General features: G+C 32.0%; 3 protein-coding genes across 3 annotated transcripts; 1 reads left to right on the top strand and 2 right to left on the bottom strand.

The window, feature by feature from the left end:
- Window positions 1-2002: 2002 nt before the first annotated feature.
- LOC120151034 (probable protein phosphatase 2C 65) lies at window positions 2003-4432 on the bottom strand. The gene is made up of 4 exons (XM_039163588.1): window positions 4147-4432; window positions 3076-3378; window positions 2643-2984; window positions 2003-2444 (listed from the first exon to the last, which is right to left on the bottom strand). The coding sequence occupies exons 1-4, from the start codon at window positions 4372-4374 to the stop codon at window positions 2028-2030; spliced, it is 1290 nt and encodes a 429-aa protein (XP_039019519.1). The 5' UTR covers window positions 4375-4432; the 3' UTR covers window positions 2003-2027.
- Window positions 4433-5752: 1320 nt separating this feature from the next.
- On the bottom strand, window positions 5753-7630 carry LOC120151079. Its single transcript, XM_039163624.1, has one exon. It carries the CDS (start codon window positions 7304-7306, stop codon window positions 5768-5770), a length of 1539 nt encoding a protein of 512 aa, XP_039019555.1. The 5' UTR covers window positions 7307-7630; the 3' UTR covers window positions 5753-5767.
- An 11515-nt stretch (window positions 7631-19145) lies between these two features.
- Window positions 19146-20596, top strand: LOC120150787 (CASP-like protein 4B1). The gene is made up of 3 exons (XM_039163410.1): window positions 19146-19563; window positions 19671-19794; window positions 20323-20596. Exons 1-3 carry the CDS (start codon window positions 19307-19309, stop codon window positions 20512-20514), a joined length of 573 nt encoding a protein of 190 aa, XP_039019341.1. The 5' UTR covers window positions 19146-19306; the 3' UTR covers window positions 20515-20596.
- Window positions 20597-20652: the final 56 nt, after the last annotated feature.

The following is a 20652-nucleotide window of genomic DNA, read 5'->3' as shown; positions in this document are numbered from 1 at the left end:
TTCGAACCTAACCCGTAGTGGAAACCGAAGCAACAATGAGGTTAGGGAATTCACATTTGTGGCTCCCTTCTATCTAACCCCAAAAGCCATTTCGTTTACATTGTGTGTTTCTTTAGGTATAGAATGCTTTAGTGAGAATGTCGAGGGGGTCCAAAACCTGAACTAACATATCTCTGCCCAGAGAGAGATTTTTCTATGTAAGAGCTCTGCACGTTGTGTTTATTTAGAGTACAATCAGGCCGTCTTGTAAATTTTGGTAGCCCTATGCCATAACAGTAAAATAGGCATTTTAAGACTAAAATATTAGATATATAAAGAAGTTCACTAATATTTTAAAATTTATTATAACTATAATAAAACTTTAAAGTGGTAAAAAATATATTCATGTAATAATGTGGGCCTTGGACTTAAAAATTCTGGAGCCAAACATCCTAAATACAGATATATACAAAAGACTTAAAAAAATTTGGAGGTCCTTACAAAAATTGGGTCTTGTGCGGTTGGGCAGTCCGTACAGGCCCAAAACCGGCCCTGAGTACAATCGGTAAGACGGTAACAAGCTTCTCTGCTTTCGGGTAGTCATATATATAAAAAGAATCTTGTCCGAATGGCCCTTGCCTGGATCACCTAGGTTCATGCAAACTGTGAACTAATGATTCAGGCAAGGGTCACATGCATGTGGGTCTATCAACGGTTGTATTTGCATAGCACCTCTTTCTTTGTTTGCCTTCGTTTGTTACAAGTTTTAGTTTCTGTATGACATTTAATCAGTGATGTTAGATATGAATCGGACCGGATCATACCAGCCGATGAAACCAGTGGTATAAAACTGGGTATACAATGAACTGCTGTGAACCGGTAAAAAATCAAGAACTGAAACAATAAACGGATGAAAAATGGGTTGAATCAGCTAAAAAGCCTTTTTTTTCATTATCAAGTTAAAATTGATTACAAAGTAGTATATGTTCTAAGTACTTTTAACCATTTGATAATGAACGTTCAATTACTCTTGTAGTTGTTGGTAATTGAACTCATGAATTTTAGGAACAATATCGATTTTTTTAACCATTTTAAATTATTTGTATGATTTATTTATTTATCTGGATTTTAACAAATGTAAATGCATTAGTACATCTAGAGATTGGTCCCATTTTTTAATGGACTATGTTGGAAATGATAAATTCGATGAAAAATAATCCTGCCATGACCATAAATCATTAATATGAAGAAAGTTGGACCACATCAGACCCATTAATTATTACTTGATTGAGCTTTGTTGTTGGCAATAGACAAAGACAAACCACTAGCTTATACGAAATAAAAAATGTTTTATATGTAAAATAAAGGTTCCGTATCTAATTCTTTAATTATTTTATTGTTAGAGTTTATGTTCTGAATCTGATTTGATTTTAATTCAAAAAGTTTGTGATTTGACTTGTTTAGTGAAAAATATAATTGAGATTTATGGTGGATGTGGAAGTTCTTAGATCGCCTGTGTAAAATTATATTTTTTTTCTATTATTTTTTTGTTGAAAATAAAAATTGTATTACGGAGATTTGTTTGTAATATAAAATTTCTCTGTAATAAAAATAATTAGTTCTATAATTAGATAATATAAATTAAAGTTAAAAATATGTGGTAATTTTGATACTATAATGAACTTTTCTTTTTTATATGTTATTTTCTTTAAAACAATTTCTTATATAAATCTATATGTATTACTTTTATTGTGTAATTGTTTATTTATTGTTATCTATTGTATGTAATAGTTTTATTGAATGATTATATCAAAATATAAAAAAAAATATTTTTCTAATTGAATTAATATTCAATTAGCCTTTGATACCAGTGCACAAGTTTTATGGTGATAAAGATAATAATGTGAAATATTGGATATATAAAAAATTGATAAATATTTGTTATTAAAAAAAAATAACAAATTTCTCAATCAAAATTAAATTAAACTTTGAGAGCCAAGTTTACGAAACCATGGAATAATATTTGAGATTTTACTATATTACACACACTAGCTTTGGGTTCCTCCACCAAAATCCCCGGACGTTTTGTGCCTACTCGAACTGCCAAGCCGAGACCGCTTATAAGCATTTGCTCTATTTACTTCTTCAAGCATCTTCTGATCCACGACTATGTCGGAATTAATCACGGTCTCGCCTTCCTCGGTTTTCTTGCCTTTAGGGTCAGGTTCCGGAATGTCTATCTGGCTTGCAGTCTGTACGCTGATGTCGGACAAAGTTGCTGATGTCGAATGAGATCGTTTCTTGAAGAACAAGCAAACCACGGCACAGTCGTCGACTTTGGAGCCCGGATACTTTGTTCTCCATGCTTGAACCGCGTAATAAACCAATACCTTTGCTGCTATGGACTGTCTCTTTACTGAGGCAACTATTTGTACCACCTCATTGTTTGAAAGCACATCCCACACCTGCACCAAAATTACATAAAAACAGTGCATATTGTACTGTATGTGTTGAAATTGGTTTGAATTCTTGTATCGGTCCCTCTACTATACTCAAATTTGGAATTCAATCACTATTCTTTTGATGTAAAAATAATTTAATCCCTCCCGATGTTCGATCCTAATTATGTCCTTGAATATGACCATCATAATTTGCTTTCTTACCCCATCAGTTGCCATCACTACAAATTCATCTTTGGGTGTTAGCCTTCTATGAAAAACCTGAGGGGTTGAGATAAGTCCATGATCCTTGAGGCAGAAATCCCCTAAAGCCCTGGACATGGCTAGACCAGGGCAATCTTGGTCTTGCATCCATACTCGAGGTACATTTGGTTCTTCTTCCATAGCAAACACTCTGCCACCGTAGTTTTGGATTCTCTCGGCTTCGCTTGGTATGCTCGGTTTCAAGTCAACTGTGAGTTGGACCGGAAAGAGTTGGTTGCTGTTGTCCCTAGTGCCGAGAATCGCTCGAGAATCCCCCAAGTTCGCAATGATCAAGTGATGGTCCTGAAAAGATTTGTCATGATCATGGCAACAGTTGCAACTACAATATATACATACATAAATATTGCAGATGGTAAAGGCATTAACATCATACCTGCTTAACAAGGGTTACAGCCGTTGTACCACTGCAGTAACTATCAAGGGAATCGTCCATGCTAAGATCTTGGTCCAGTTCTTGGAAAGATCTCATGAAATCTGCCTCCCATTGTTTGTAACAGTCGTCGTTGTCATTGTCGCTTTCCTTTTTAGCACCGTGCCGAGGCTGAGGCTGAGGCCGATGCACCGTGGAAAGCTTCAAGGGCAAGGCCTCGCATACGTGGCGTGCAACCTTGTGACCCGAGGGACCGTGGCCGTCAAATACACCGCAGAAGAACACGCTCTTCTCACCCGTGAAGTTCTGGATCATTTAAGGAGATCAACGTCAATTTTGAAGCAGGGACAAAGAGATACAAATGCATGTGTACCAAGGCTGGCCTAGGAAAATGATTTGGGGGTAAACTCCAAGTTGATATATTAATTAAGCTCCTTCCATCAAAGAAGCTGATACTGAAAATATCTAAAAGATCATGACATGATTGATTTTGAAGAAATGATGGATAAATTGAATTCCTTTTGTTGAATGAAAAATATTGGTTATAATGGTGGTAGACAGTTAATTCGTTTTAATTTGGATATGGATAGAAAATTGTGATTGGTAATTTTATCGAGCGTGATGAATAATTTAAGATTAAATGAATGAGAGAGAGTTTAGGTTTCGAATCTTTACTCTAGTCATGAATGACGATTTATTTATAGACTTTTAGTGTTAATGTGAGAGTGATGATGACTATTCTTAGGTTAACACGATTTATATGATATGACTGTCATATATCATATTTAGCTATTATAGATCATGTGGACTTGTCAATAGCATGATAAGAAACTAATCATAAAAGACAAAGTCATGAACTATTTGTATATTCAAAGAAATAAAAAGTATTAAGTTTATGTGATTCTGATTCGTCTCTGATTGATCAGATAAGAGATAATTATCAACTCTAATATTAAAATGAGAATTTAAACCCAATAATATTTGTAAATTAAAATCGTATGATATTCGAATCAAGTCGATAAAAGTAAAATCAAAACAAAACAAAAGAAGAAAGAAGGGAATGATGAAAGTGACCTCCCAAACGGTCATGGCGTCCTGATTGATACCCTTCTTGCCCTTGCGGGTGTACATAGAGGTGTGGGAAGAGGAGCCCTGCAACCTGATAATGGCGCCATTATGTCCGATGGTGGTGGTGATATTATTATCATCGTGATGTCCATCCCCTTCGTCTCTTTCCTCCGACTCGTGTTTACCATGCCGTCTACCTTTGTATGTGCATTCCGTAGAGCAGCAGGCACCCATATTCGCGTGGGTGTGTACGAGGGAAATCTACTTTTTTTCCCTTAAGAAAAAACCCCAATTTTTTTTTTTGAAAAAATAAAAAAGAATCGAGAAACCAATTTGCAGCACCCTCAAAAAAGGCTATGGAAGCGGGGATTTCAACCCCAATTTTGAGGGGAACAAAAGAGACGGGTGGAGGCGAATGCCCCCGATGTTTTGCTTTGTTGGTAATGTTAATAGAAGAACTAAGTTTACAAATTAATATACATTAATTTGGATAATCACATACATTAAATTTACTAAATATATATTATGTTGGGATAAAGAAACAGCTAATTTTATTTTCTTAGGCAGTTGTAGAAAATGGTTCATTCATGTCTTTCTTTTCATTTTCATAGTTCGAGAATAAGTTTAAAATAGATAACCTTGATAAGTTTTCAAATGGATAGATTTAGGGATAAGTATGAATTGGATCGGATTTGATTTTTATCGATCTTAACTCGATTCGAGTATTCTATCTTTTTACTCCATCATTCAAACCAATTTCGATTAAGAGATGTTTCATCCAACTCAAAACCCAACCTAATTTTTTAGGTAAAAATGGCACCCAACCCGACACATATATAAAGAGAAAGAGAAAGATATTATCTGTTCACACCCATATAAAAAATTTAATTTAACGTCTTTTTAATAGATAAATGAAAATAAACCACTGAACTTAATAATAAAAAAAATATTCATATGAAAAAGAACAAAGATATAATCATAAAGGTATATATATATAAGATAAAAAGAGAGAGACCTAATTGAAAAGAAAATATAAAGAGATATATTATAATTATTCATAATATATAAAGAATAGCTATACTATTATGACGGATCGAATTAAAGATTTTAAAAATAAATTGAACTTTATTATTATCATTATTATTATATCTCCAAGTAAATTAGATGATGTTAAAATAATTATATATAATAATTGTCAATCTGAAGTAGATCCACCACAACCTACGGCAACACCAAAGGGGCTGTAATTAAAACTTTTAATGCATCCCAAGGACTGCACATAGATGCCCAAATGTCAGAAATCTAAAAATTAAATCATAAAATATCCAAATCGGCAATTCAAATTTCCATAAACATCTAATCCCCAATCCAAATTCCCATAAATATGAAGTAGATGTATGAAGTCCAGGATTGATATTTGTATATATATAGTTTGCCCTTGTAGGCCTAAATGTGAAACTATGAATACAAGCAAGAACGATGATGCAACCAAGTAGATGGGGTAAATTTTGATGGACAAGGACAACAACAATAACCCAGAAATGAAAGAAAAACCCTATGGATGTCAGCTTACATAACATATAAACCATTACAGAAACAAGGGAAAAGACTTACTTTCACTTGCCACTCACCACCATTGATGGACGAGAACTCCGCTATCTCGGAGCGAAGTGAGCATTTGCAAGCATTGGCCGTAATTCCTCTCGTATTTGGTACTTCTCACACCGGGACAACACCTTTGCCACCTATTATAATGGCACTCGAGGAAGATCTCGTCTATCAAACAGATTGCACCTGTTTCGAATAGCCGAGGAATCAAGTCAAATTCGGTTCCTTCGACGTCCATTTTCATCACCACAAAATCGCTTTTGGTTACAGTGTTCTTCAACCACTCAGCGAAATCAAACCCTTGAATCTCATCCACCTCACCTCCACTCGATTTCACCGATTGTATCCTGCCCATCCCTCTGCCTTTGTCCTTGAGTTCACTCACTTCTTCCTGGCCAGGATCACGATTGATCTCGAACCGAAGCGTCTCGTTCCTGACCCATGCCGCATAAGGCAGCAACGTAACCGTCTTCTTCTTCGAATCGTATTGTTGATGAAAATGCTTATCAGCCTCAATAGCATATACATGAAAGGTTTTGTTCTGTTTGGGGTATTGTTTCCGGAACCAGCTTCCAATGCTCGAACCGTAACTCCGAGCACCAACATCAATATACACATATCTACTCTTGAAACTGATATCAACCATTGATGGCAAATACTTCACATTGTTGATATTTCTTTTCAAGGTGATCCATGGCTTTAAGGGCTCCTCCTCAATAAGCGGCTCAGCCTTCTCGACTAATTCTCGTTTATGCGCTGGAACCGAGCACTTATTACCAGAACTACCGTCTGGAATCTTTTTGCCCTCATGGTTAACAACTCCAGTTTCTTTTCTCAATACAATTTCTCTAACGAAAGGCATTGATGAATCGAAACCTTCCATACCAAGCATTTTAACTAATTTGCAAGAACTGAACAAATCAAGTAAAGAATTCATGCTATAAGTATCATTAGCCTTGATGTGGACCACTGCAAACCCTTCGGGTTTCAGTGTCCGAGTGATTTCCGACGCGAAATCCGACAGACGCGCCGATACATCAAGGCGGCCACCACCTGTGAATATGAAATCAAAAGTATTCTCATAGAACGGTATCTGATGCCCCTCACCTTTAATCACCAAAGGCTTGGCCGCTTTCTTGAAAATACCGATGGAATCTTCCACGCCTATATCTTTCAAGGCGAAAACTTCTTGTCCCAAGGGAGTCTCCACGCAGAGAGACTTGGAGTGAGGCGAGAGATAACCGTCAGAGATCAGATCTTGGAAAACAGAAGAGTAGAAATGGACATCCCTGATCCACTCCTTGCTGGTGTAGAGTTCCCGGCGTGGATCGGCCCGTGAGACGGCGTCGTTTCCGACAATGGCGGAGACTCCAGCACCAGGGATGGCAAAGTTGAGACTCTGTGGCATGGAGAAGAAGCAAAAGTCGCCGCGATTGCAAGACTCGCCTGTTATTGTAACCACGTAAGCGAATCGGACGACCAGGATGAAAACACCGAAAAAAAGAGCTCGCGCCAGAATATTCCTGAAAAGGCTGGGCTTCCCTGTAGCAGGTTCCATGATAACAGTAACTATAGAGAGGAAAAAACAAAAAAAAAGCTGTTTTTCGCCGTTTGAGTTGTATCTGTTGCAGTGTGGATTTTAGTCAACAAAAATGAAAAAAATTGTTGAAAATGGAGGAGAGATTAACGGGAGCAGAAACGAGCAGAGGTATGGTTGGCGCCGACGAGAAATCTGGAAAGTAAAGGAGAAGAAGGACTCGGGAAATAAAAATGGAAAGGAAGGGTAAAACGGGAATGCATGTTTGTTTCTATCGCCGTTTACGGAGTGAGGGAGGTCATATCTAACTGTTAGCTATCGCGGCGGCGGAGGCGGCCTTGTACGGTGGCGTTGAGAAAGAATGTGTATGAGTAGAAGAGAAGGAAATTGAAATGAATGCTTGGAAGGAAGAATAGGAGTGGGATAAAGCGAGTTGGTTTTGGTGACCCACCATTCTCTGGATGGTAGTTTTTCAACACGGATAAGCCAACTCAGCAGCTGGTTGGAAAAGTGGAAAGTGAGTATACTCGGGTTATAATTCCCGGCCCACAATTCCTTACTTCCATATTTAGCGCCGTTGATATGTCTGATTCCAATTGAAATCCAAAATAAGAAACAAAATTAATTTGTAACTTTAATTTCTGCTCTATTTTATTTAATTTACTTGATTTTATTATTTAAATAGAATTCATTCAATCTAAATTTTAATCTATAAGTAAACTATTATATCAAATTTAAAAATTATAAATATTTTTAAAATTAATAGACTATATTTAAAGCATGTGTTATTTATTATATGCTGTCTTGTAAATATTTCGGTATTAATTATTTAATTATTATCAGAAAATAAATTTATAATAAAAACATTTAAGGATTTATTAATACGTGATATTATTATAATTTTATTTTGCGATATTTTTTGATAAAATAGATATTATATTTATGTTTAGGAAGTCAAAAAGGATAAACTAAAAATTTTAAGTCTAATCACTATATACGATGGTGATCAGTAGTGGACAACAATTATGATAAGCGATGATTCATGATGGAGTATTTGACCATATTATTAGATTAAATTGATATTTAAAAAAAATTAAAATTAAAATAAAATTTTATATAAAATTTGTGATCTAGTGATATATTTATTATTTTTTAATTTAATATATCATCAAAGGAGAAAATAACTTAATATATTCTAATTTTTATATTTTTATTTAAAATTGAATTTCATATTTGATAAATTTTAATATAATTTTATAAACTTTAAAATTCTGCTTCCATTCTTAGGTACATAGTTATATTAGCTTACTTAATTTAACAATACGTACGAGTAGATATCAAATTATATTTACTCAAAATAATATTGATAATTATACTAATATAAAATCCAAAATATTATTCTATAATAATTTTATAATATTTAACTAATTAATTAATTATGAATAATTATATAAAAAGTTAATATCAAAATATCTGTTTTAATTTAATTTATATAAAGGTGCTTTGCTTTCCTACATTCGGATGCATTGCTGCATGTTCAAGGAATTAATGAGTCAGTGAGATTAATGAATAGATATTAGGACTGTAAACTAGATGAAATAAATTGAAAGATATTTAAGATTGATTTAATTAAAGTTTAATTAGTTTTTAAATTAAATAGATTTGATTCGAGTTTAAATTTAATTTGAATTTTTAACTAGTCGAAATAAACTACTTGATATTTTACTCGAAAAATTTGTGAGCAACTTAAAAAATAATAAATTAAAATTTTAACTTTTTAAATTAAATTAAATTATTAATAATAATAACATTTATATGTTGGGTTTTTAAAGAAAAAAATAATATAAGACTTTCTTGTACTTAAATTTCGGGTTCGAACTCGAGTTTGAGTTTCAATTGAGCTAAGTCTGAGAATATTTGAGTTCAAGTTATTTGAGCTCGAATTGAGCTTTATTTTTTGATTTCGAGACGAGTTTGGAAATTTCAAACTCGCGAGCTTTCGAGTCGAGTCTAGATTCAATTTGTTATTTCGAATTTGAGTCGAACTTGATAATTTTAAACTAATAGATTTTTTAATCGAGCTCAACAATACTCAAATTCGACTGGACACATTTACAACTACTATAGAAATATACTTGTATTTAAGTTAACACATTTTCTATCAATAAATGTTTACTTCTGTGCTTTTTCTACCTGGTTCCTCAAGTTTCATTTTCTTCTTGTGACGGGTTCTATTTATCAATTTTATATATGTTGGATATAACGATTTCCATCTCATTTTATTTCATTTTTCATTCAACGGTTCAAATTCCATCATTTTTAGTTTAATTCATTATTTAATCATGTGATTTCGATGGTAAAAAAATAAGATTAACTTTTAGAAGTTTTGAATCCAAATAGATGTGTTTGTAAGATGTATATGTATTGTTATAAATAAAAAATATGAATATATATTATCTTATAATAACTCTAGACTATTTTTTAAAAAAAATATTTTTAGAAAATAAAATATAAATTCTTAAATCGTGTTTACCTTAACGTGACTTACTGTCCACCTAAAACTATATCATTTGTTAAATCATTTGGGGTAGAGACATATATATGAATTTATATTAGGGATGTGAACTTATAAAGTTTTAAGAAAGACATATTTATAAATTTTTAGAATAAATAAAAATATATTATCAATAAAAAATATAAAAAAAAAACTAACTCACTTCTCTCGATCTATCTCTAATTTGGAGTCACATAGAATTAATGTTTTAAAATATTTAAAACTATTTAAAAAAATCATATAATATACATAATAAATACATGTGACATTTAGGTTCAAATATAAATTAATTATATTCATATAGTCAAATTAATAAAGTCAATATGTTTTAAATTTCATATATATATCAACCATCACTACATATGTTATACACTTTTATATCATACATGTAAGCATACTAAACATGTTTTCATCACAATACAATAATACCATTAACAATTGTACAAAATATTTTTACTGTATTAGTCTAGACTTACTAGTTTTACATCTAAATATAATTAAGAACAATTGTAAGTTATTCGTATCACTACACCTAGGGAAACAACAACCTTTTGGTTTGACCTATGACAGACCCACATGACCTACTATAGTTAAATTTACTGTCAACCAATCATATTTACCTGAAATATCAACCTATTAGTAGCCATAATAGCCCTACGCCTGACATCGCACTAAGGATGCGTTTAGATGGAGGATTTTAAGATTCCTAGTAGGAATATTTTTTTCCTGACTAAAAATACCCATGTTTAGTTGGGTATTTTTTTCCCAAGTGAGGGTAATATTTCTTTCCCAACAGTAAATATTCCTGGGAATGTTATTCCCCACAACCTTTAGGTATTCTTTTATTCTCGTCTCCTAAGGGCTAAAATACCATTCTTTTCCCGTTTGCCTCTGCGATATCTTATTCTCCCAAGCGATGTTTTTGCCTTCGCGCTCTCTCTCAATGGAGAGCCGATGCGTTCGTTAACAGTGTCAAGAAACTTCAACGAAGAGAAATCTGCTCTAAGCCACACCGTGCTTTCTCCATCAGCGACGCCCAGGAGCGCTTCCGTAACATCCGATTGCAAGTTCTTTTTTTCACTTACTTGCCCTAACTTTGCCCTAACTTTTAATTCTTTTTTATCATTGTGCTAATTTCCTTATGCATTTTTAAGTTTTTATTCTTTTATTCTCCATTTCCTCTGATTTTTTGTTGTTCAAATTGCTCGAGAATTCTTCTTTATTATGCTATACAGATTTAGTTGAGGTATCTTACTCATCCAAACCTTAGCTTAACGCCTCGTCCTTTTCCTTTTCTTTTTCGAAATTGCGATAGAAATTTGAACATTTTAGCCCTAGTTGCGAATTTATAGAACAACAGAACTCTTAGCTCTGCATCTTTAATGTTAAAATTAATTTGATACATATTATCCATTTAATAGTTTCTACTCCAAGTTTTGCATTGGTTTATAATAAACAACTGAAATGCCTGGAGTGCCTACAATTTTCAATTTAATCTTTACGAGGTACTGGTGCAAGCCTCATGTACTTCCGTTGTTCAAACTTTGCTTTTTTTTCTTTCTTTCTTTTTTTGGTTGAAATCTTTAATGTTGTTAACTATAAAAGAAAAACATTTGAAACGGTGGGACTTTTGTGTCTTCTTGACGTTAAATGAAAAGTTTCGTGAATGATAGCTAATAAAGCTTTATTTGAGAAATGAGTAAGAAATGTAGGAGAATACCTTGGCTGATTTTGAAATTTAGATGCTTTATTTCCATTTGCTGGTGTTCTGGTAAACATGTTATATTGCTGCTATTTAAATCAGTTTACCTTTTTTTGAATAGTAATATATTAATTGAGTAGGAGATACAGAAGGACATCTCTTTCCTCTCATTTACTTGGAAGTCTATTAGCTAAAAGTTTTGAACGTCAATGGGTGATATGTTACTTGTTTAACCTCTACGTATTATTGTTCTTATTGAGGTTGCTTATTATATTTGGTGATATGTTGTGTAATATGCAAGAGAAACGTAACATCCTCAATACCGGGTTAGTGACCAAATTGTAAAGTTTCAGATTTTGGTGATTAGAATAGAATGATTGAATATTATAAAGATCTATTTGTAAATGATTGTTTAGGATTGAATTGAAAAGAAGAAGGAATGGAAGGACAAAAGAGTTATTTGCAAGGAAAATTAGTTAAAGAAATGATATATATGAGTACACGTGGGTGGAAAATGAGAGAACACCAAAGGCTTCCAGAGTTCTCTTCTTCTTCTTTCTTCCTTGTACGTATAAAGCAAAACAAAGGTGAGTTTTCTGATTATTGAGTTTCTTGTTAAATTTAAGATTGAGGTTTGATTATTTGATGATAACTAAGTTTAAGGAAAGCTTAAGTTATCTTAAAATCAAAGAATGATGGAGTTAGGAGAGATTAAAGATTAGAGGTTCTTGAATGAAATCTTGGAATAGAGTTCATAACTAGAATTGAAAGTTAAATTTGACTTGTCATCAATCTAGTTAAGATATACGAAGTGTTAGAAGTGGAATTAAAACATGTTGAAAAATTGATGTAATTCTTGAATTACATATGAAGAATAGGATTTTGAGGTTTAAGATGAACTAAATGAATATAGATTGGTTTAAGTATGTGTACTGGAGTTAAGAATATAAAAGGGGGCGAAACATGAAAGATTTCAACTGAAATGGATGAGTTTCCGGGTTCAAGATATGAATTTTGGGCAGAGTGCATCGGTGCACATTCAAAGTGTACCGATGCATCAAGAGAAAATCCCATAATTTGTTGAAGGTGCATCGATGCATAAGGAGTGCATCGATGCACTCATTTAAATTAATGAACATCGAATGCTATTAATGCATCGATGCATAAGGAGTGCATCGATGCACCTGCTTAAAATACAAACATCGAATAGGATTTATGCACCGATGCATGGATAGTGCATCGATGCACCTGTCAAGGGATGCATCGATGCATGGTGTAGTGCATCGATGCATGCCTTCATTAAAAGATAAAAATAGCTTTCTTATTAGCCTAAAGAATGATAGTTTAGAATATATCAATTAGTATACTGATATGTATCAATGAATTAATATGTAGATTTAGAACGTGATCTCGTTCCGGAACAATTGAAGGATTAGAATCGAGTCAAAGAAAGGCTAAGGTGCATATTAGAAGTATGGTACAATGGAATAAGACTTGTGATAAGTCTAATTCCTATGTTGATTTTCATAGCACAATAGTTATGAACATGCATACATGATAATTATTATGATACATGCATAAAGTATATATGTTCATATGATTTGATAAATGATATATGTGAAAAGACCCAAATGCACATGTGATATGATAAGTGATATGAGCTATGTGATCACAAGAGAAATGACATGAACACATGAACAAATGAAACATAAGAATAATGCCCATGGTATACGATATGAGAGCTATAAGTATAGTTGGCATGCCAAGAGTCGAGGGTTGTACGTGGTCCTTCGAGATATATATGTATCCTTTGGAACATTTACAGTGTCTTTTGAGACAGATCTGATCCACTGGAATATGTATATGGTTCTTAAGGAGTGGTCATTCGGGACAAATACATTACATAGGTCCTTCAGGACAAATTTCATAGCCCCTAGTGGGACCCATATGAGCTGTGGTGACAGTATAGTGCACAACCTCAATGTACTCGAATACCTTGAGTTCTCAAAAATGTACATGGGCTTATAAAAGGTTATCAAAGGTAATTACATTGTTATAGTTATATGTTATCATATTATTATTGTTTACATTGAATTGTATACGATAGGATTGAATGGATAGATTGCATGTTCATATTCATATTGAATGCATTATTGTTATATTTATATGTCTCACTAAGTCTATGACTTAGCGTGTAAGTGATTTATACGTAGGTACCAAGAATCAGGAAGAGTGGAAATAGGGTTGCAAGAACAACAACACTGCTAGAAGATCAGATCAGAAGTAACGAATAAAGTATGTCTTTTGTCATGTATATGGTTGGCATGTAAGAAAATTGTCTATTACAAATGCTCTGATTAGTTTTGTCTTGTTTTGGTTAACTTGTGTAAAGTAACAATGTTATTTTATTGAAAGTTTTAAATTTCCTTGATTTTTCGTCAAGAGTCAAAGTTTGAAAAGTCAATGTGACACCTCGGACTCGTATCTGGGTCGGGTACGGGTTGAGGGTGTTACAAGAAATATGATACTCATTATCCAAAAGGACATTGCTTGATGGTATTACCGTGTATGAGGAAGAGATCAAAGGTTATAGAGATCGTTGTTGCACAAGACATTGTTTTTGCTCTTGCCCAGTCTGGTGTATGTGCAACATTTAGTCGATGTAGGAACCTTGTTTTCACACTTATAAAATTAGTTGGATGGGCATTTCTATTTCTGTTTGTGTCAAAATTTAGAATAGGATAAAAATTATGCGATGTTATACAAGGTATTTGACCTAAAAAATTATACGATGTTATACACCATATCAGATAAAAAAGTTCAAGAGATTAAGATAAGGTAATACTCCTTTTCATGATGGTAATTCTTGCTACAAAAATAAAAATTCATTCAATGTTGATTTTTTTTTTCATTTTATTTCTATCAATATTTGATAGTTTGGATTCCTTTTGGTTGTTCCTTGTACAACTTGCTTTCTACTTCCTAAAAAAGTGAAATCAAATGATAGATAGCAAAAATTGATACCAAATGAGATTAAGGGTCTGTTTGTTTCCCGTAATTGGAATTACGGAATTGGTTTTCCCCGAATTCCCGTGTTTGTTTCACGTAATTCGTTTTCCGGAAAATGTTTTCCCGTGTTTGTTTCACGTAATTCGTTTTCCGGAAAACGTTTTCCCGTGTTTGTTTCACGTAATTCGTTTTCCGGAATGTAATTCATTTTCCTAGTAACATAATTTCCTGTGTTTTCTGTAAAATGACTTACGGATTCATTTTCCGTAAGTCATTTTCCGAACTTTTCACTTCAAAGCAAAAATACTCAAAATAATTTTATTTTATGAATTTAATATTAATAAAATATTTTAATATCATTTTCATCAAAATATTAATTATTAAAATATTTAAAATATATTTATTAATATTTATAATAATATAATATTATATTTTTAATATTATATAAAATAATCAAATATATTATAATAATATAAGATATTATATTTTTATTTTAATAATATATAATAATTTTTTTATATTTAATAATGAATAATATTATTTATATATATTTCAATAATATTTTAGTAAAGATATTAAAATATACTAATTAATATTTTTAAAATATAATATAGTACTATTATTTTAATAAATAATTAATATAATTTATAAAATTTTATTTCACTAAAATATACCGAAAAAATGTTTAAATAACATCTTCCAAACATCATAAAACGTTTTCCAGATGTTTTCCAGAAATGTAATTCATTTTCCAGAAATGTAATTCATTTTACAGAAATGTAATTCATTTTCCAGAATTCAAATTCCAGTAATTCATTTTCCAGTAATTCAAATTTCAGTATTCAAATTCCAGTAATTCATTTTCTGGAAAACCAATTACAGCTAAACAAACAGACCCTAAAACAGAACACTGATTGTAAAACTTTTTGTTTTATCATCCAGAAGAATTCCAATATTGTATTGTGATAATATACAAGTATCGTTTAGTCCAGACAAGTTTTCATCTTTCTCATGGAAGCAAATGTACTAATTAACAATCAAATGGTAGCTTGTTTACTTGGAGTCATTGTTTAGCAATTGTCTTTGTTTCATCATATCTTTCTTGACAGATTGAACCAGTTCAATCGAGAATCGGCTGGTATGGGGGTTCATCTGTCTAAAATTGGAAATTTGAAGAATTGTTGTGAGCAACTTCAAAACCAAAACCAAACATTGAAATAGGAAAAACCGGATGATCAAGTTATTTTTAGGTTCTTTGTTAATAGGGTCTTTAATTTGATCATCGAACCAATTCAATTGAGAATCGGCTGATCTAGTAGTTATAAAATTGGAAATCCGAAGAACTGTACTTAAAAACCAAAAATTGAAATAAAAAAAGACGGATGAACAAGTTATTTTATGGCTTTTGAATTTCTTTTTAGGTTCCTTGTTAATATGGTCTTTAATCGAACCAATTCAATCGAGAATCGATTAATGTAGTGGTTGTAAATCATTCATAAATATAAACAAATATAAGAGCATATTTTTTCCATTAAAAAAACAAATTAATTCAAAATCGTTTAAAACATTAAACTATTAGTATTTTTAAAGTTTAAATAAGTAATATAAAAATATTTATCCGAAACGGTGAATGCCAAGGGTTTATGTAATGAACTTTTCAGTTATCTTGAGTGATAACAATAGAAGAAATAGAGAAAAGATGATAAAATAGAAAAGAAATATTTGAATTATAGACAATATGATTTTTAGTGTTATATTTTCTTACTTATTTGAGTTATGTTTTTGTAATATAAATTAATGAGATAAATAATAATGATAAAGTATGCAGAATTAAATATAAATATAAAAGATAAATAAATAAATTATTGTATATAGAAGATATAATAAATATTATATCTTAGATAACAAAAATAGTTTACATCTTTTTATTATTATGAATTCTATGAAGAATTTCCACAATGTAAACATTTAGTTAAATATTTATGTAAAATTTAAATATATTTTTACATAAATTATGTAAAATTTAATATTAATTAAAATTAAAATAATACATTATATATTTAAATACTAAAGTAATATATTATCAACAAATAGAATTTTTATTTAAATATTTAGAATTTCACTTGTTAAAAAAATAAATATAGAACAAGGATAATTTGGTAAAATATATATTCCAGTAATCTTTTATTCCTTCAACCAAACACTGTAATCTTACATTCCTGCCAAACCAACCAAACACAGTAATGTAACATTCCCAGTAATCTTATTCCCTAGTAATCTTTTATTCCCACAGGTAATCTTACATTCCGTGAACCAAACGCACCCTAAGAGCTACTATAAAACCTCTCGAAGAAAATCGAGAGAAGGGATGAAACCATCTCACTCTAACTCATCTCTTTTCTACTTTCCAATGGTGACAAAATATTTCACCATTGACTAACGATGATCTAACTACCGACTACGGCTTTGTGTTCAATTACAAAGGTGAACTACCTATAGCCATCGCAACATATTTGTTTCCATCAACAAAAATGACAATTTTCAAACATAGAAAATATGTTTAAGTGAGCATTTAATTATTAGTTTAGTTTCAAATACAAATGACACGTCATATATTTTATACGATATTATCATAATTATTATTTAATTTGACGATGTTGATTTTAATATTTTATCCAAATACTTATTATAATTTTTTAATAATTTTAATCAAAACTCTCTCACATATGAAATGTTATTTTTAGTGATAGAGTCAAAATTGAATTGAATTATGAGGGGATAAATATTAATGATCTAAAACTAATTACAATGATGAATTTGAAGATGGACGAAGACTTAGTTACAATGATTTAAAAAATATTAATGATCTAAAACTAATTAAATTATCAAAATAGGGGCAATTGTCCCTCCCACTCTCCACGTAGATTCGTCCCTTGTTACTTTTAGACAATCACATTTTGAACAATCTCATCTCATTCTATTGAAATGTGGTCGTTGGAAAGCAGTGAAAGGTACCTTGGGAAGGGTTCGTGAAAAATGTGAGGAAAGAGACCTACAATTCACACATCTTGGATATCCGTGGGCGTAGGGTATTAGTTCCAACTCAGGCCAGCACGAGGACAGGGACACCTACAAAATAACATAAAAACGGTTGAGGTCCACCTGTGCAGTGCTTAATGCCAATAGCGGCTAAAGCTAAGACCCTGCTTTATTTTCCCTCTTTCTTTTACATCACGCGATCACTTTCACCATAATTTGGATAGTGAATTTAGATATTTATAGGTTTTGGATTTATTTTTACGAATTTAAATCATTTATATATTTAAATTCTAAAATTATTATTCGTTACGGATTTGAAGAAATTAGTAATAGACGATACAAGTGTGTGTTTGCTGCTTAAACCAACAGGTTAAAGAACAAGAATAAACTCCTAATTATCCAAACAAATGTATACGTGTGCATAAATGTGTTAATATGTTGAAACACACTCCAAAAGCCATGCGCACTAACAAATTATAAAAAAAATCTGAAAAGCCAAACAAAAATTTCTTGTAGAGGTCGAGGTTGTAATTATCACCACGTCCAACATTCCATTGATTTCTCCACCAATACCATTACGGTGTCCTTATCCATAGAGAATGATAAAGACAAAGTTGAATCGCCCGCTGCAACTTACATCCCGTCTCATGTGAAACCTAGATCCAGGTGGCAGTGGCACCAATTGGACAAGTCGTTTCCCGCCACATCATTATTTAAAAGAAAATGGATAAATTACAAAAATGATCATTCGACTATAAAATATTATTTTGTTGAGTTTCATGACTATTGAAAGTTACAAAATGATCCTCTGATTATAAGATAATATTTTATCGAGTCCCCGATTATTATAAGTTACAAAATGATCACCCGACTATACATATGTTTCAAACTCATCTTTTTCCATTAAAAAATGGTTTAATGCAAAAATAAGTACTAAAACTATATTCAAAGTAACTTTAGTTGTCTAAAGAATTTATGGTAAGAAATATGTGCCTAATGTTTTCTTTGTTAAACTTTAAATGCTTACACAATAACAATAGTTAAAAAAACCATTAAGTGACACCTATTCTTATCAAAAAATTCTTTAGGCACCTAAAGTTAACATAAAGTATAGTTTGAACAATTATTCTTATCATCTACATTTCTTGATAAGGAGGTGTATCGTGAAGAATGCAACACAAGGCGTTAAATTATTATAACAGTAGATGAGATTCTAGCATAAAAAACAAATAAATAATCATACCATAAAAAGATTTGTTAAGGTATATACACGAATTGTTTAAGGTGATTGTAAGATAGTATTTATTCAAGATTTGTTTAAATTATTAACACTTTATAAATGTAATTATTCGAATTGTGAAGAGACTCTTGCATTAACTATTGAGACAATTCAATATAATTATATCTTATTTAATATTTTTATATATTTATTAATATTGAATTAATTAGATCGAAATTAAGAAGATTATAGAGAAGTATTAGAAAATATACTAAGAAACAACATGGTGCAACTTGGAAATAATATCAAAAGACAGGTAAAATGATTCGGATGAGTTGTCAGTTTGAGGAACCAACCACCGTTTCTTAATCCACAAGTTTCTTTCTTTTTCCGCGAAAACTATTCCTTCTTCTCCTTTCTTCTTTTGATTTTCCATTTTTTTTCAGGTAACAGTAATTCAAAATCTCATTCTCGGATTACACTAAACTCTGTTCCCATATGTCGAATTCCCGCGATACTGACGCAGCATCGCCGGCGAAGGCGCCTAAAGCCCCAGCTGACGTGGAGACCACCTCTCCGGGGGTTGGATTCGGCGTCTCCGCCATTACCAGGCGTTGGCAGAGGGAGGATTTGTTGAAGAAAGGGTCCTTGATCGCCAGGGGATTCGCTTTCTTCCTCTCTTTGCTCTCTTTCATAATCACGGCTAGCAACAAGCATGGCGATTGGAAAAATTTTGATAAATACGAAGAATACAGGTCATACTAAACTCCGATCACAGTCAATTCGATCCAAATTTTTGAAAAAAAAAGTTTAATTTGAGATCGGGATTGATATATTTTAAAATATGGTGTCTTTCTTGCAGGTACTTGTTGGCAATTGCAATTCTATCGGCTCTGTACACGGGAGTACAAGCGTTGAGACATGTGAGCGCGAAGCAAATATTGGATCAACGTCTCTCTGCCATGGTTGACTTTGTTGGGGATCAGGTTGCTTTTTCCAATGCTTTCATCAACTTATATATCACTTTAAAACTTTTCTGTTTGGTTGATATGATATACATTATAGTATTAAACTGTGACAGCAACACACTGTAATAATGCAGAATCATTTTTCAAGATTATCGCCACACCGCAATGGCATTCGTAATTCAAATCCGTAGTTGTTTTTAGGAAATAAGTAACGTCTACAATATCATCAGATCCACAATCACGATTGCAGCCGCAATTTAATATTATGATATACGTTCATTATCGTTATACTTCAAACTCAAGTGTTTCCTTGATCGAAATTCGATGATTAAAAACAGTAATCCATGGAGTTGATTACATGTAGGATTAGTTTAGGATTACATTTACAGTTGAAAAATACATTTTGATAAGTATATGTTTCTTGGTTTATGGCAAAAACTTAGTGGTAGTTTTGCTATCAAAAAGTGTTTTTGGATAGTCAAAAGCAATGCTAAACACGCCCTAAGTTGATTTCCGATGTTTGTTTCTTTGCCTAACTGTATGCAGGTAGTGTCGTACTTGTTGATTTCATCAGTATCCGCGGCGATTCCGATGACGAACCGGATGAGAGAAGGTCAAGACAACATTTTTACCGATTCCTCAGCTTCGGCTATCAGCTTGTCTTTCTTTGCCTTTTTATTGCTGGCAATATCAGCCATGATTTCTGGCTATAAATTGTTTACTCAGTCATACAACTGATCAATTGGTTTAGACTTCTTCCCAGTACAGAGTACAGAGCAGTTTCCTTAGCTCTTTGTTGTATGTTCTATTCTATGGATTTGTAGTTATGGAAACACACAACAAAAGAAAATGTGAAAAAAAGAAAATAAAGAAGAT

This window comes from Hibiscus syriacus, unplaced genomic scaffold, assembly GCF_006381635.1.
Source record: "Hibiscus syriacus cultivar Baekdansim isolate YM2019G1 unplaced genomic scaffold, ASM638163v2 tig00111027_pilon, whole genome shotgun sequence".
NCBI lineage: Eukaryota > Viridiplantae > Streptophyta > Magnoliopsida > Malvales > Malvaceae > Hibiscus > Hibiscus syriacus.
The sequence above is the reverse complement of the archived record's forward strand: the minus strand, read 5'-3'. Positions and strand labels throughout refer to the sequence as shown.